The sequence below is a fragment of the Sphaerodactylus townsendi genome, linkage group LG03 (genome assembly GCF_021028975.2).
Source record: "Sphaerodactylus townsendi isolate TG3544 linkage group LG03, MPM_Stown_v2.3, whole genome shotgun sequence".
Classification (NCBI taxonomy): domain Eukaryota; kingdom Metazoa; phylum Chordata; class Lepidosauria; order Squamata; family Sphaerodactylidae; genus Sphaerodactylus; species Sphaerodactylus townsendi.
The window spans coordinates 169,894,058-169,910,099 of NC_059427.1; the positions used below are offsets into that span (position 1 = coordinate 169,894,058).

General features: G+C 45.3%; 1 protein-coding gene across 1 annotated transcript in view; it reads left to right on the top strand.

Annotated features, from left to right (window-relative positions):
- Nucleotides 1-16,042, top strand: part of LRP1 (LDL receptor related protein 1) — a 466,085-nt gene that overhangs the window by 150,780 nt on the left and 299,263 nt on the right. The window contains 2 exon segments of the mRNA XM_048487597.1: nucleotides 5,938-6,017; nucleotides 6,020-6,077. Coding sequence (XP_048343554.1) covers nucleotides 5,938-6,017; nucleotides 6,020-6,077 — 138 coding nt within the window.

A 16,042-nucleotide genomic window follows, 5' to 3' on the forward strand; every position in this document is an offset into this window, starting at 1 on the left:
ACAGGATGTGAGTCTTGCAAACTGTTAAAAAAATGTCCTTCTGCCCTAGATAATAATTAGCCTATTGTTACTCCCTCATGCTGGGACGGCTGTGGATTCAGTGAGGACTCCAGCTGCCTTCTCTCTTGGTGGAAAGATAAGGAGGTGTCAGGTCCAGTTCTGTGGTGGCGTGAGAAATGGCCAGCTAACAATCCCAAGCTCCTTGCTGGTGCTGACAAGCGAGATTTGCCTCAGACAGGATTGGGAGGCAAATAGCATGGGAAGGTGACGTGAAGAGTGAGGGTGTCACTGTTAATCTCCATACGCCTTTTACGGCCAATAAAACCAAGCTGACAGAGAACCGCACTAAGGAATCCCCACAGTACTCCAGGCCCCAGAGCTCGCAACTGGGATTGGTTAATCGAACCTCCTGCTGATTGTGGTTTCTGGTGGGTAGCCATGTTGGTCTCAAGCTAAATTCAAATCCCATAGCATCTTAATGACCAATTTGATTTCCAGGGTGGAAGCTTTCAATAGCTGAAGATCTCTTTTCTGACAATACTGATACTCTGATACTCTGTTTATCTTGTTGGTCTTTAAGGTCCTTTTAAAAAATGTGCCATCAAGTCACAGCTGACTTATGGCGACCCTGTAGGGTTTTCAAGTTGAGAGACACTGGGAGTTGGTTTGCCATTCCCTGCATCTGTATTACTACGTTGTTATTATTTGGAGATTGTCCATTCGAATACATAAGCAAGGCTGACCTTGCTTAACTTCTGAGGACTGAGAGGATCAGGATAACCTGGGGCTATCTGGGACAGGGCCTTTTTGGGACTCAAAACTAAATCTTGTATGCCTGCTGACTACAGCTAAATTCAGTTACTGATACTGAATTGGATCTGCTTCCATATGGATATTTTACTTCACCTTACTTTCTCCACTAGGTTTTTCTTTACCAGAACATCTACATGAATCCATTACTCTGTGTCCTAGCTTTCTGCTGCCTCAGAGACTAGGACACAGAGTAATGGATTCAAGGTGAAGGAAAAGAGATTACACCAAAACACTGGGAAGAACTTCCTGACCTTCAGGGCTGTTGAACAGTGGAATTTGCTGCCTGGGACAGTTGTGGAGTCTCCTCCTTTGGAGGTTTTTAAACAGAGGCTAGATGAACATACCTTATATACTCGCATATAAGTCGAATTTTTCAGCACATTTTTTGTGTTGAAAAAGCCCCCCTTGACTTATACGCGAGAGAGGTGTATTTTAAAAAATATTTTAGCGTTTTTACTTTGTCGGCCGCCAGGGGGAGCAGTTTTTAGGCTAGCAGCACCAAAATTTCAGGGTATCATCAGGTGACACTCCTGATGATAACAGCCAGGTTTGGTAAAGTTTGGTTCAGGGGGTCCAAAGTTATGGACCCCCAAAGGGAGTGCCCCATCCCCTTGAACCAAACTTCACTAAACATGGGTGGTATCATCAGGATAATCTCTTGCTGATACCAGCCAGGTTTTGTGATGTTTGGTTCAGGGGATCCAAAGTTATGGATCCCCAAAGTGGGTGCTCCCATCCTCCATTGTTTCCAATGGAAGCTAATAGTAGATGGGGCTACCATTTTGAGGGTCCATAACTTTGGACCCCCTGAACCAAACTTCACCAAACCTGGGTGGTATCATCAGGAGGGTCTCCTAAAGATACTCGGAAATGTTGGTACTTCTAACATAAACATTACTCCCCTGACAGGCAACCTCAAATTTTCCCCAGATTCTCCCTTTAAATCAACCCCCCCCCCTTCTGAGTGGATTTAAAGGGAGAATCAGGGCTTACAGAGCTGGTTTACTGTTTTTCTTTGAAATAAATATTCAAAATCATTTAACCTGCTGATGCCAATTAATGTAATTTTATTGGTATTTATTTTTATTTTTGAAATTTAACAGTAGCTTCTGCATTTCCCACCCTCGACTTATACTCGAGTCAATAAGTTTTCCCAGTTTTTTGTGGTAAAATTAGGTGCCTCGACTTATATGCGGGTCGACTTATACACGAGTATATACGGGTATGTTAGGAGTGCTTTGATTGTGTGTTCTTGCATTGCACGGAGTTGGACCTGATGGCCCTTTTGGTCTCTTCCAACTCTATGATTCTGTGTAGTTGTCTGTCTCTCAGGTGTTTCCCTGCTCTGTTCCCACCGTTCCAGAAAAGGCATAGTCAGTGTGGGCTTGCCCACTGAATGGATGAAAAGTTGTGAATTTCCCCCCCCCCCCCCCCAAATACTTTAGGAACGGCTTCCTTTGGTATCCTCTTGCACCCTTCCTTTGCTCTGTCCTCACTCCACTAGCAGCCTTCCCAAGCTTTTCCTTTCAGATTGGCAGTTGTTGTGTTGTGGTAGCATTCTAACACTATAGCTACATGTGTGTGTGTTGTAAAGTGTCATCAAATTACAGCCGACTTATGGTGACCCCAGCAAGGAACTTTCAAGGCAAATGGTTGAGCAGAGATGGTTTGTCATTTTCTTCCTCTGCAGAGTATTCTTTGAAGGCCTTCTTTCCAAGTACTGATCCTGCTTAGCTTCCAGGATCTGACAAGATCGGACTGTATCGTGCTGCTTTCGCTCCCATAGCTACATATTGCTGCTGATAAAAAAGAAAGCTAGCAGAAAGATTTTGGGCAGGGTTGAGCGGGAAATGGTAGGCCCAACTGGATACTGAGGAAAGCACGGACAGTTCCCATCTTATGCACCTTCAGTTCCACAGCAAGGAATTGTTGCCTTGTGAATGCAGTCTAAGTGGTGGGTTTATTTTATTCAGAGAACCTGCTGAGGTGGCTTACAAAGTACAACATAGAAGGAGGAGGAGGAGGAGTTTGGATTTATATCTCCCCATTCTCTCCTGTGAGGAGACTTAAAGGGGCTTACAAACTCCTTTCCCTTCCCCCCTCACAACAAACACCCTGTGAGGTAGGTGGGGCTGAGAGAGCTCCAAAGAACTGTGACTAGCCCAAGGTCACCCAGCTGGCGTATGTTGGAGTGGACAAGCTAATCTAGTTCACCAGATTCACTTCACAGCTCAAGTGGCAGAGCAGGGAATCAAACCCAGTTCTCCAGATTAGAGTGCACCTGCTCTTAACCACTATACCATGATGGCTCTCCTAATCCTCCCTATGAATTTTCTAGCCAAGAGTAGCTTATGTTAGATCCCGGATGAACAGAAACATGCTGTTTGAGCAGCTGGATCTATCTATGGGTACAGATGGGCTACATGTAATTTACACCAGTGGGGCAAATAGTTGAAGTCCAGAAAATGGCATGGGTGAAAAAGCCTTAAGCCCGTTCCCTGAGCACTGTGGTCCCAATCTGAATCAGACCCACACATACCTGAAACCTAAGGTGGTAGCACAAAACCCTCAAAGAATGAGAGGACATGTGAGAATGTGACAACTATGTAATGTATGAATTGTCCCATTTGTCTGCTCCCTGATTGTCTCCCTTCCTATAAAATTGTGTTTCCCACTACAGGGCCTGAGGGTTGCACTGAGGCCTAGTTAATAATTATTTTAATCACACTGCATATATTGCAATATGCCATCTGAAGAGATAAATGACGGTGGCTTGTCACTAGGATATAATGTGTGACAGCGAAAATGGAATTGCCTAGGGTGAACTGGGTTGCAAACAGAGAGAACGTGCTCCTTCCTCCTCCCGGACTACCAAGCTGCCGAGCTCTCTGGGCTTTCTTATCTGCACCGTTGTTGCCTTCTCAGTTTTATTTGTCTTTGAGCTCTGGCCAAATCAATTACAGGGATATGTTTATGGCAAAAGAACAGCTACTTTTAAAGTGGTTTTCTAAGGTTAAAAATTGCTGTCTAATGCAGCCGTTTGGGGTGTACCACAAGCTTGTCATATGAAATAAATTAGCTCATTTATTAGCTTCTTAAAGAAATAAAGTGGCTTGTTAATGACGCTTACCCCAGTTGTGATTAATTGACTGATGGAGGGCCCTCCCCCCCATTGCAGGAAAGAACCACTTTAACTGATGGACTTAGGTCAGTCTGTGGCACCCATCCCTCGGGCTGTAAAAAGCCCTCATTTAATTAACCCCTAAGTAGAGATCTGGGAATGGATTTGTTTAATGGGCTTTCTTTGGAAACAAAATCTGGTAGTTGGTAGCTCTTATATGTGTGTGTTTGCGGGGATGGGGGTGGGCAGGAATCTCTTCTATAAGGTCATAAAGATAAGCAGCATTCAGAACCCTTCTGGCTTTCATAATACAAAATGAATCAAATGGATAGTGCCAACAGAGAGCCAAGAAGAGAAGCTTGAGATTTCGCTAAGGCCTGGATGAGTGCATGAGCATTTGAACCCAGATCTCTTGAGTATAGAAGAGGAGGAGGAGTTTGGATTTATACCCCACCGTTCTCTCCTGTAAGGAGGCTCAAGGTGGCTTACAAACTCCTTTCCCTTCCCCTCACAACTGTCACCTTGTGATGTAGGTGGGACTGAGAGAGTTCCAAAGAACTGTGACTAGCTCAGAGGTCTGCAACCTGCGGCTCTCCAGATGTTCATGAACTACAATTCCCATCAGCCCCTGTCAGCATGGTCAGTTGGCCATGCTGGCAGGTGCTGATGGGAATTGTAGTTCATGAACATCTGGAGAGTCAAAGAGGCCATTTGAATTTCTTACCCAGCCCTACCCCCATATGGCATGTTGGAGTGCAGAAACACATCTGGTTCACCAGATAAGTCTCTGCCACTTAGGTGGAGGAGTAGGGAATCAAACTTGGTTTTTAGATTGGAATCCACCTGTTCTTAACCACTACACCACGCTGGCAGTATAGCACTGTACCCACTGGGCTGTGTTGCTTCTCTTAATAGTTGAATGAAACTGCTTATGTGTCAGCTGTCTACAGGAGCACATGTTTTCCTAATGCAGCCAGTATGGGATAAGTTGCTAGTTGCTAGTTGATAGTTCCCATGGGAACTATTGATAGTTGATAGTTCCATGGGAATGTCAACTCAATGCATGGCAACTGTAAAAAAAGGCAAACTCTATGCTAGGGGATCATTAGAAAAGGAATTGATAATAAAACTGCAAAGATTGTCATGCCCTTATATAAAGCAGTGGTATGCATCAAGCCATTCTGGGAGTACTGTAATGTCCAGTTCTTGGTCGCCAGATCTCAAAAAAAGGATATTGAGGGGAGATAGAAAAAAGTGCAGAGAAAGGGGCAACAAGGAAGGATTGAGGGACTGGAGCACCTTCCTATGAGGAGAGGCTGCAGCTGTTTGGGACTCTTTAGTTTGGAGAGGGAAGTGACTGAGGGGGGGGATAATGATTGAAGTCTATAAAATTATGCATGGGGTAGAAAATGTTGACAGAGAGAAATTTTTCTCTTTCTCACAATACTAGAACCAGGGGGCATTCATTGAAAATGCTGGGGGGAAGAATTAGGACTAATAAAAGGAAACACTTCACTTCATAGCGTGTGGTTGGTGTTTGGAATATGCTGCCACAGGAGGTGGTGATGGCCACTAACCTGGATAGCCTTTAAAGGGCTTGGACAGATTTTATGGAGGAGAAGTCGATCTATGGCTATACCTTTGATCCTCCTTGATCTGAGATTGCAAATGCCTTATATGTAGACCAATTGTCGGGAGCAGCAGCAGCAGAAGACCATTCGTTCACATCCTACATGTGAGCTCCCCAAGGCACCTGGTGGGCCACTGAGAGTAGCAGAGAGCTGGACTAGATGGACTTTGGTCTGATCCAGCTGGCTTGTTCTTATGTTCTTATGTTCTTAAGGAATCTCTGGCTATATCTGAGCATCACCCTTATTAATATATACCTGAGCATCAGTGATTATCAGTGATTAATAATGATTATCAGTGATTAATGAGAATTACCATTATCAATGACTATAACATCTTCTCCTTTGATGGTGGTGGTTTTTGCTGTTTTCCAGGTCCACAGAGTAAGGTGTCCAGATGCCAACCCAATGAGCACAACTGCCTGGGGACTGAGCACTGCATCCCCATGACCGAATCCTGTGCAACGGGGAGAATGACTGCGTGGATGGCTCAGATGAAGGGGTCCATTGCCGAGGTAAGCACGCTCCAGTGTTTTCTATCTTGGCCATGGCTCAATGCTGAAACTGGCGCTGCTAAAGAAACAGTGGGTAAAGCTGAACGCTGGGCCATAAATTAGGAGAGCTATATCCTAGAACTTGGCAAGAATTTTCCTCTGAGCTTGAATTGTGATGTTGCAGCAAAAATGGCGGATGTTATCTTTGTTGTTTTAATAAGTGGTGTAAGGCAAGTAGTGGAGTGGGGTGGTGTAAGGGGAGTAGATGAACTCTAAGTGGATAAGACAAGCAGAGGCATATCAAAACAGGAAGTAGGTACATTAGGTGTAAGCCTAGGAGAAGCAGAGAGAAGTTTCCACCAGTATTTTAAAAAATCGATATATTCACTGGAGACTGGAGTCATGCTTTCAAGGGTTGCAAAACCAGCATGGTATGTATGACTCATGTTTGTGTTTTACGATACTTACATGTTGTTCATTTTAGTCATTACAAAAATGATTAACAGTCCATGGCAGCTATCTTTCAAACAGAGGCTGGAGATGCAATTTGTTTGGCCAGCTGGTCTTTTTACACTCTGGCATTTTCACCTCTGGAGAAACAGTTCAAGACAGGGACGGTTTGAAGGAGAGGGATGTTGTTTTTACTCCTTCTCCTTCCTCATGCTTTTCCCTAGAAGCCTCCCCTCTCCCTCCAGGCCCGATTGGGACAGAGGCAAGTGATGGGAAAATGAGAGAAAGGCCTAGCAGACGGAAGGAGTGGGAAGGAGATCATCACAGCACTAATATCAGACAGGGAAAGGGTTAAGTATCCCAATCTTTCCCCCTTGTATTGTCGAAGGCTTTCACGGCCGGAGTCACTTGGGTGCTGTGTGGTTTCCGGGCTGTATGGCCGTGTTCTAGCAGCATTCTCTCCTGACGTTTCGCCTGCATCTGTGGCTGGCATTTTCAGAGGATCTTTATAGATGCGGTGAGCCTGTGGTGTTTTGAAAGTCCTTTTGGCTGCAAGAAATGATGGGATAGTACCTGGTGTCTCTGCAGCCGTAGAAGGTTAGAAGGTTAGAGAACACAGTAAGTGTGCTTTTCCTGAGCCAGTGGATTTCCAATTTCCGTGTGTCTTGGAACAATTTCTCCCCGTAGAGATGTTCAATGTATTGTCGAAGGCTTTCACGGCCGGAATCACTTGGGTGCTGTGTGGGTTCCGGGCTGTATGGCCGTGTTCTAGCAGCATTCTCTCCTGACGTTTTGCCTGCATCTGTGGCTGGCATCTTCAGACGTTTCGCCTGCATCTGTGGCTGGCATCTTTCCCCCTTGCTTTTCCATTGCAAGCTGCCTCCTCCTGACTTTGCTTTGCAAAGGAGAAGCCGCAGGGAGGATTTTAGAAGACAAGTGGACTGGATAAAGAGGCAACTCTAGCCAAGATTGTTAGTTGGTTTTGTGTTGATCTGAATCCTGTGAACCATCACCCCTTCCTTGCTGTGAAGTGAGGAGTAGAGATTTCACCTGATTTCCTCCCTGCAACGCCCACGACAGGCATCCCCTGAAAATCAGCTATACCTTTTCTAGGTCACACGCAGAAGGCTGTTATGGAAAGGTGAAAATAAGGAAAGAGCCGCAATCTCCTTGTGCAACCCAGTACATGAGAGCCAATGTGGTGTAGTGTGGTGGTTAAGAGCAGGTGCACTCTAATCTGAAGAACTGGGTTTGATTCCCTGCTCTGCAACTTGAGCTGTGGAGGCTTATCTGGGGAACTAGATTAGCCTGTGCACTCCACCACATGCCAGCTGGGCGACCGTGGGCTCGTCACAGTTCTTTGGAGCTCTCTCAGCCCCACCCACCTCACAGGATGTTTGTTGTTGGGGGGGGGAGCAGAAGGGAAAGGAGAATGTAAATCCCTTTGAGTCTCCTTAGAGGAGAGAAAGGGGGGATATAAATCCAAACTCCTCCTTCTCCTCCTCCTCCTCCTTCTTCTTCTTCTTCTTCTTGCCATTATTTTCTCATGCTGATTATTGCAGTATTCCACCTACTCCTTCAGTAGACCTTAACTTAAAACATTCCCTTTTTAAAAAGAGCCATATTTGGTTCCCTACTGAACCACATTTGACTTTTTAGCCATGAGCTGCAGGCCCCTGCTCCAGTATAGAGGTAATATTGATGGTTGAGAATGTGATTTTGGAAAGATGCTGAGAAGAAGACCATGAGAATGATTTGAATCTTAGAGAATTAAGCCCTGGAGAATTCACCCAGATGGCTCCATAGGAGGAATAAAGGGTTGCCTTGTGAGCTGCTTAATTTAGCAGACTAATTCTGTGAATCATCAAAACAGTAGGCAAGTTACTCTGAGAAAACAGAGAGGCCCAAATTTACGTGGTAACCTTGCTACCCTAGTGCAGCCCAATCCTGTACAAAAGTGGGACTTACTCTTAAGTAAGCATACATCAGATTGAAGCCTCCGACTGTCAGAAAGGAGCTTGTGTTGGCACCGCACCAGCACAGTTAGGATTTTGGAGAAACAAGTGTTCCAGGCAAAAAAACCACTTGTTTCGGTTTCCCTGCAGCCTTGCTTAAATAGCGACATTGTCCTCCAGAGGTTTAAAGGCTCTTGGGAGTTCTCATTCTGGTGCTGATCAAAGAGCCTTGTTTCTTTTTCACCCTGCCTCTGTAATCCTATTGGAAAACTGTTTGCAGAGTTGAATATTGGAGCCTTTTAAAGTGACTGTCACATGAGCAGATTACTCACCTGCTGGTCTCTGTCCTGAAATGAACTCAGGAACAGGGTCTTTGACTTGTGGGTGGGGGAGGTAATGTAATGCCCAAGCTGCTGGTACCTTCAGGGTAGTGGCAAAGGTATCTCTGCATTGTGATACAGAATGAACAAAGAGCTGTGCAGTCTTGCACTTTGAAGTTCCCCTTCCCCCTACAGAATGTGCATTGCATTGCCTTCCTCCCCAGATTTGCATATACTTTTAGGACAGTGTTTAGCAAGTGGCCCTCTGCTTCAGAGCTGATTGGGTAGTTCTTTCTCAGAGAGGCCTGCTTATCCTTTTGCTGTTTTGCAGGGGAGTGCGGGGGGGGGGAGACCTGGTATAGCTGCCTGTTTGCCTTCCTTCCAGTGAATCTTTCTCGGCTTGGAGTTGAGCTACCTGACTGATTGACTTCCTTCCAATGAATCTGTCTGGACTTGGAGTTGTTACTGTCACATGCTAGGAGCAGCAAAATTCATTGGTCTTCTTCTTTCCATATAAGACTCCTCCCAGCCTGTCTGCACCTGCCAGGTGCTGGAAACAGTAGTGTACATGGTTTAATCTTTCAGAATGACCCCCAAGGTCTCCTTGTGTCTCTTGCTAGCGTTGGCCTGGTTAGTCCAAGTCTGCCTGGCCTCTCAGTGTCATCAGCGTAGCAAAACCAGCCGTTGCATTGGTCACTTGACTAAGATGCTAATCCTGTGACAGAAGAACAGGTCAGCCACTTACAACTGGATGATACAGCCATTAGGATGGGATGGTACTAGTCATGACATACTACAGTTTGTTGGCAACTTTGCAATGCTGTTGTCCTGGATTGGTGAGTCATGGCTCAGTGGTAGAACATCTGCCAGGTTCAGTCCACATCATCTCCAGTAAAAAGGATCAGGTAGCAGGAGGTACAAAAGACCCAAGACCTAGAGAATTGCTTCTAGTCTGAGCAGACAATATTGACTTTGATGGACTCATGGCCTGATTCAGTCTAAGGCAGTTTTGTGTGTGTGTTCATTGGGTCCTTTTTTCCAAAGGCTGTGAGGTTGAGTGGCGGCCAGCCTTACATCTTGCGTAACAAAATATTTCTATACTATTGTTTGGAGATGAATACCAGCTGTTGTGCATGGTGAAAAGAAAACTATGACAAGGGTCGTGAGGGAGGGCTTTTGGTAGAGTTCCAAGGGCTGACTCCCTGCAAGTCTAGAACTGCAATCCTTTGGAGTCTGGTAGTGGCAGCAGTTTTGGACTGCTAAAAGTCAGAGTGAGAGCTGAACTTGGTCTGACTTCCTTTGCCTTTATGAAGGACATTTCCAGGCCATAATTGGGCTTCTGGCTCAGGCTTCAGCTAGTCTTGAGAGTCATGGGTAACCCATGTTGGATAATGTTGACGTTCTAGGCCTGAACATTCTGTTCTCAGCCATGAACAGCAGACCTGGACTTGAACTCCACTGCTCTCAGATTGACCTGTTTTGTCTGGCCTGGCTTCTATAATCTGTGGACTATAAGGAGTTCATCTGTAGAGAGTGTGACCCAACAAATGTGCCTGTTCCCCAGTCATAACAGGCGATGTCGCCCACTGTAGTTAGTGGACACCCAGGTGTCAGAATATTCTTTCTTCCGTCTGGAATGAGGAATGGTAGATATTTAATAGAACAAAGGCCCTTTCCCCACTTTCCTTAAGCCCCGCGCTACTCTCCTCAAGTAGCGGGGTCCAGCTCCCTTCCCCACTTCAGGGGCGGGCGTAGAATACAGCCGCCCGGACAGCTGTTCGCTCTCCGCCGACGCTGCGGCTGGAATTCCCTGGCGCCTTTTGAAATGGCGTTTGGCGACTGCCTGCCACCACCCTTTGAAGCGGGTGCGTGAAAAAACCAGAGGCGCTAGCGCGCCAGAAATTGCGTGCACCGGGAATTGCCCGCAGCAAACCTCGGGCAAAGGTGAGTGGGGAAAGGGCCCAAGACAAGTTGTGGGTTTAGGCTTACAAAAGAGTCTATAAGCGCTAAGAAGTCTTTGTGCGCACGTGGCTTTGTGCATGCATGCAGATGTGTGTGCACACTTGAAATCACTTCTTATGAGTGCTTCTTCATGGTTCCGATGTTGCTCACAAATTGTCTTGATCTGTCGATGTTCCAGAACTAGTTCTGGGAACAATGATGAAGGAAGCTTTAGAGCGAAGCTGGCACTCATCCATTCGTTCTCAGAGTAGCAGTTCTGTTTTTATTGTTGACTGACAAAGGAAACCAGGTCATCTGCAAGAGAACATCGTTGTGGCCGTATGGACTTCTTAGCCAGACAGTGCCCGTTTATAACCAATCATTTTCTTGTGGGCTCCAGCAGCCCCAACACATTTTAAACATTAAACAAACAAACAAGCAAACAAAAGGAATTGATCAGTTGTAACAAAAGTTTTTGAAAATGAGAGAGATTCTCCCCCATGCTGAGCACTTCCTCCCTCTTTGGGAAGTACATTTATTCCTTTACTCTCCAGATTCTTGATGATCTCATACTATCCCAGGTCATGTGTCCTAGTGGTTTGTTCTGTCCCTCTTGGCCACATATGAGCAGGGAAGTCTGTGAAGTAACACGCCTTTTCCATCCTGGACCACTGTCTGTTGAAATGCAGGGTGCTAGGGATATAGGTCAGTGGTGGCGAACCTATGGCACTCCAGATGTTCGTGGACTACAATTCCCATCAGCCCCTGCCAGCACGGTCAATTGGCCATGCTGGCAGGGCACGGTGATGGGAAGAGTGGCATCCATCAGGCTGTACTGGAGCTTTCTCCTGGGATTCTCCAGATATATAGGTGCTAGCCATCCTGATTTAATGCAACAAGTTGAGATTGCATAGTGCTTTGTGCTATTACTAGAAGCCGACTAGCGCTTTGAGATCACCACAAATGCTTCCACAAATTGAGATCACCACAAATTCCGTAGCTGGCAGCAGTCGGAGGCATGCCTAGAAAACAGGCCTTGGGACTGTGGGCTTCTCTGCCGATATGTCTTGGGGAAGCAAGCAGCCAACCTTGTATTACAATATTGGATATGTATGTGTGATGGGGGAGGTAAGTCAGGGACGTAATGTTCTTAATCCACTTTTAATCAGGATTAGCGGTGGGTGGTGTTCTGGAGGTGGGGCATTAGCAGTCCTTCAGGAACAACGTAATAGGAGTCTGTAGTGGGAGGGGGGATTAGCAAAACTTGCCTCCCTCTTATGAAGAAAACTTAAGAGCGCTTGAGTTTTCTGAATGTGGTTGGATCCAAGCCATTCACTGTGCTACTTGAGATCAGCAGAGAGTATATGTCTGCTCAAAGGTGGGCATTCCATCTAATAAGGTGAAAACTGAGTCAAGAATCTGTTGGAAGGCCAAGACATGTGGTCTTAGGCTTTTGTTTAGCTAAAGATTCACAAAACAGGCTCTAGGCTTGGTATTGGGTTTCCAGGCAAGGCTGCAATCAGCTTAACTGGCCCAGCCTTGTGTCTTCCTGACCAAACTTCTGTTCCTCTTCTTGGATTTATGCTGACGGTAATGTGCCCGGCTACATTGGCTTAACTCTCTCTACCTCCCAATGAGGTGCTTGGCCCCATGTGTAAGCTCAACTGGCTTGTTGTTTCACCTTTTTGCAGGCTGGTGATGTTGATTCCTGTAAGTTCTGGAAGGAATTTTGAATCCCTTTAGCGTGTAGCCTGGGATGGCAGAGTGAAACCATCAGCTGAAGATGCAGTGGACTCAATTTGCAGGCCTTGCTGATGGTTAGTTTTCTTGCAGACGCAATTTGAAAAGGGAGAATGGTGGTACGGAGCAGAGGGTCACCCCCCCTACCCTCCATATTTCTGCCTGCTGGTCCCATAGACCAGGGGTGTCCAACTCGGGTGCTTCAGTTCCCATCAGCCCTTACTGGCATGGCCAATTATTCCTGTCCCTTCATTGCATCGTGGGCAATGAATTTGTCTCCTGATTAATCCCTAATTAAATTTTGAGGCCAAGGTTATTCATCACAAGGCACAACACTCAAATTATGGTTATGCCTTCAAGAATCCTCCTACACCCTGACTAAAATTCCCCGCTCTGTGTTTCTGAACGGAGAGGAAAACTCTCAGGTGTCTCAACAAGCCCAGGGAGCAGATTATGTTCTCCTCAGTACTGCCAAGGAGGAATTGGAGACTAAATTCTGTCTGACAAATTGCCTTACATGTTTCTTCAAATGGAGCCTCCGTTGAGAGCAGCTTTCTTGGAAAGCAAACTGGTTTCCTGATCATAAACAATGTGATTGTAAAACATAGGATGAGTGGTGAAGCTGAGTTATAACATCGAATACCCTGTCTGACCTACTGTTAAAGGTCTGAGCGTCGCCTAGATAATCCTAGGAGGAGACAAACCCACACTTCCTAGGGTCACAGACTATTATCAGAACCAAGTCGTAGATTATTAAAGTAGAGTCTTAAAGTCTGCAGTGCTGGTTTTTTTCTTGTTCCAAAATCAGAGTTCTTATCTCTCATGTCTTTTAGTGGGCTTGAGCATTCTGAATGAAGCCACTCTTAATTTTTTCTTACACTACAGTCTCCTGTAAGATACTGGGTGGGTGGAATTAACTTTTGGTTGTAATCATGGAGAGTTGAATTTAAAGGGCTTGCTTCTCTGTGCCTTGGGCTTTCACTATCATCATTGTGTCATTCCCTGGCTGTCACTGTGTTCTTCTCGTCTGTTCTCTCCAGCATGTAAATTGTGCACCACAGTGAAGATGATTTCTACTTGGCTTATAGGTTTGCAATTCTTCTTGGTTGACTCATGATTGCTCAGCCCTGCAGGTACCCAGAGAACCACTGTGTCAGGGATGGTAATTAATAAAGAAACAACAGCCGAACAGCACTTAGCCCCAAACACTGTGCAATATTACAAAGATGTATATTCTGCCCTTCCACTGTTTTGATCTTCAAGGTGACTTATGAACATATTTTGAACAACCTTATTCTCAGTCTTTATGTGGGAAGGCTGCTGTGTATTAATTTTAACACTAGAGTTCCCTCAGATTTCCTAGCCAGATTTCCTGATCATCTGGACCACACCAAAGGATCAGTAACCTCTGACATCCTCTTAGCAATGGTGGCAGAGTAAGACCCTCCCCAAAGGACCCATCCCCTCCTGACTAGCCTGGGAGTAGCGATGAGGCTGAGATGTCAATCAATCAATCAATCAATCAATCAATCAATCAATCAATCAATCAATCAATCAATCAATCAATCAATCAATCACACCTTTATTGGCATAAAATCAGGATAATACAAACTCATATATATAAAAGACAAATTAATTCGTGTGGAGAAATGTTTACACACTCCTGTAGATATGCTTATAATGTACTAATGTAGTATAAATAGCGCAATTGACAATAATAAAACAATAATAAGTTAACACTTTAAAATGGTTGTCAGGAATAGAACTATAGATTATGAGAGTCAAGGAACCTTAAGCTAGACTTGTTCAAGATGCTTTGAGATGACCTAGACAGATAAATGCTTGTAAAACAACCCGGTTATTTATGCCCTTTGAGACACCAGAAGAACCGGTGCTAATCTTTACATTGAAATGGCCACATAGGACTATATGTGAGTGGGGAAACTGGGAATCTAGCGCATCCAGGGTAGTGGACAGGTTAGCCCTGATTGCATCTACACCTGAGTTCATAAAGCCTTTAGGTGGAACATATACACTAATTTAGAGAAGAGATCCAATGTCTTTGCCTCTAATTTCCACACATGGATACAATTCTGGTCGCTACTGTTCAGGTCCTTGATATCAACCTGCAGGTGAAGCCGACAACCTGCAGGTGAAGCTGCACCCATCTATCTTGAGGGCCAATCCTCACAGGAGGAAGCTTGGTGGGTGGTAGTGGCATTCTGGCTGTCTCATATTGGTGCTAGAGCCAAGACAACTGCTTTCCGTAGAAGCTCTTCGCCCTGACTGATCTGCGTTTTGGAGAAGTGTGACACTATCTAGCTCAGGGGTAGGGAACCTGTGGCTCTCCAGATGTTCAGGAACTACAATTCCCATCAGCCCCTGTCAGCATGGTCAGTTGGCCATGCTGGCAGGTGCTGATGGGAGGTGTAGTTCATGGTTTTATCCTGGAGAAGCCGCAGGGTTGCTGAACCCGATCTAGTTTAATAGATCCCCCCATCTGGCGTGTGCCAGGAGTGCAGAAACATCTGGTTCACCAGATAAGTCTCTGCCACTTAGGTGGAGGAGTAGGGAATCAAACTTGGTTTTTAGATTGGAATCCACCTGTTCTTAACCACTACACCACGCTGGCAGTATAGCACTGTACCCACTGGGCTGTGTTGCTTCTCTTAATAGTTGAATGAAACTGCTTATGTGTCAGCTGTCTACAGGAGCACATGTTTTCCTAATGCAGCCAGTATGGGATAAGTTGCTAGTTGATAGTTGATAGTTCCATGGGAACTATTGATAGTTGATAGTTCCATGGGAATGTCAACTCAATGCATGGCAGCTGTAAAAAAGGCAAACTCTAAGCTGGGGATCATTAGAAAAGGAATTGATAATAAAACTGCAAAGATTGTCATGCCCTTATATAAAGCAATTGGCCATGCTGGCAGGGGCTGATGGGAATTGTAGTTCCTGAACATCTGGAGAGCCGCAGGTTCCCTACCCCTGATCTAGCTGCTAAGTTCTATGCTGATCTTGCATGGAACAGGAAGGTGGATGAGAGGGCCTGTATGGTCCCTTCCAATTCTATGATTCTGTGACATCAAGGAATGTATTATTTATTTACTTCATTCGTGTTCCACCTTTCTCCCCAGCAGCTTAGATCATTCTCTTTCCTCTGTTTTACCCTCATGACAACCCCATGTAGTAGCTTAGGCTCAGAGTATATGACTGGCCCAAGGTCACCAGTAAGGATTTGAACCTGGGCGCTGAGATCCTAGTGTCACACTATGCAACGCTGGCTCCCTGTGACATTAATGGTTGCTGAGCCACTCATCGCCTATTGGAGATGCATGTGACAAATGGCAGATTTTTGAGCTTTTTTCCCCCACAGGTTGGGCACTTGAATGACCGAAATATAAATATGGTCAATTGACCAGTCAAGTGTTGGTCAAATAATTAGGTGTTTTTAAAGCATGAACTTAGTTAGAGCAACAGCAGCAGTAGCAGAAAGATAACCACTGACCAATTTGATGTTCATAGCAACTGCAAAATGAATTTGTTTGCTGGTATTGTGAAACAATGAGATTAATTT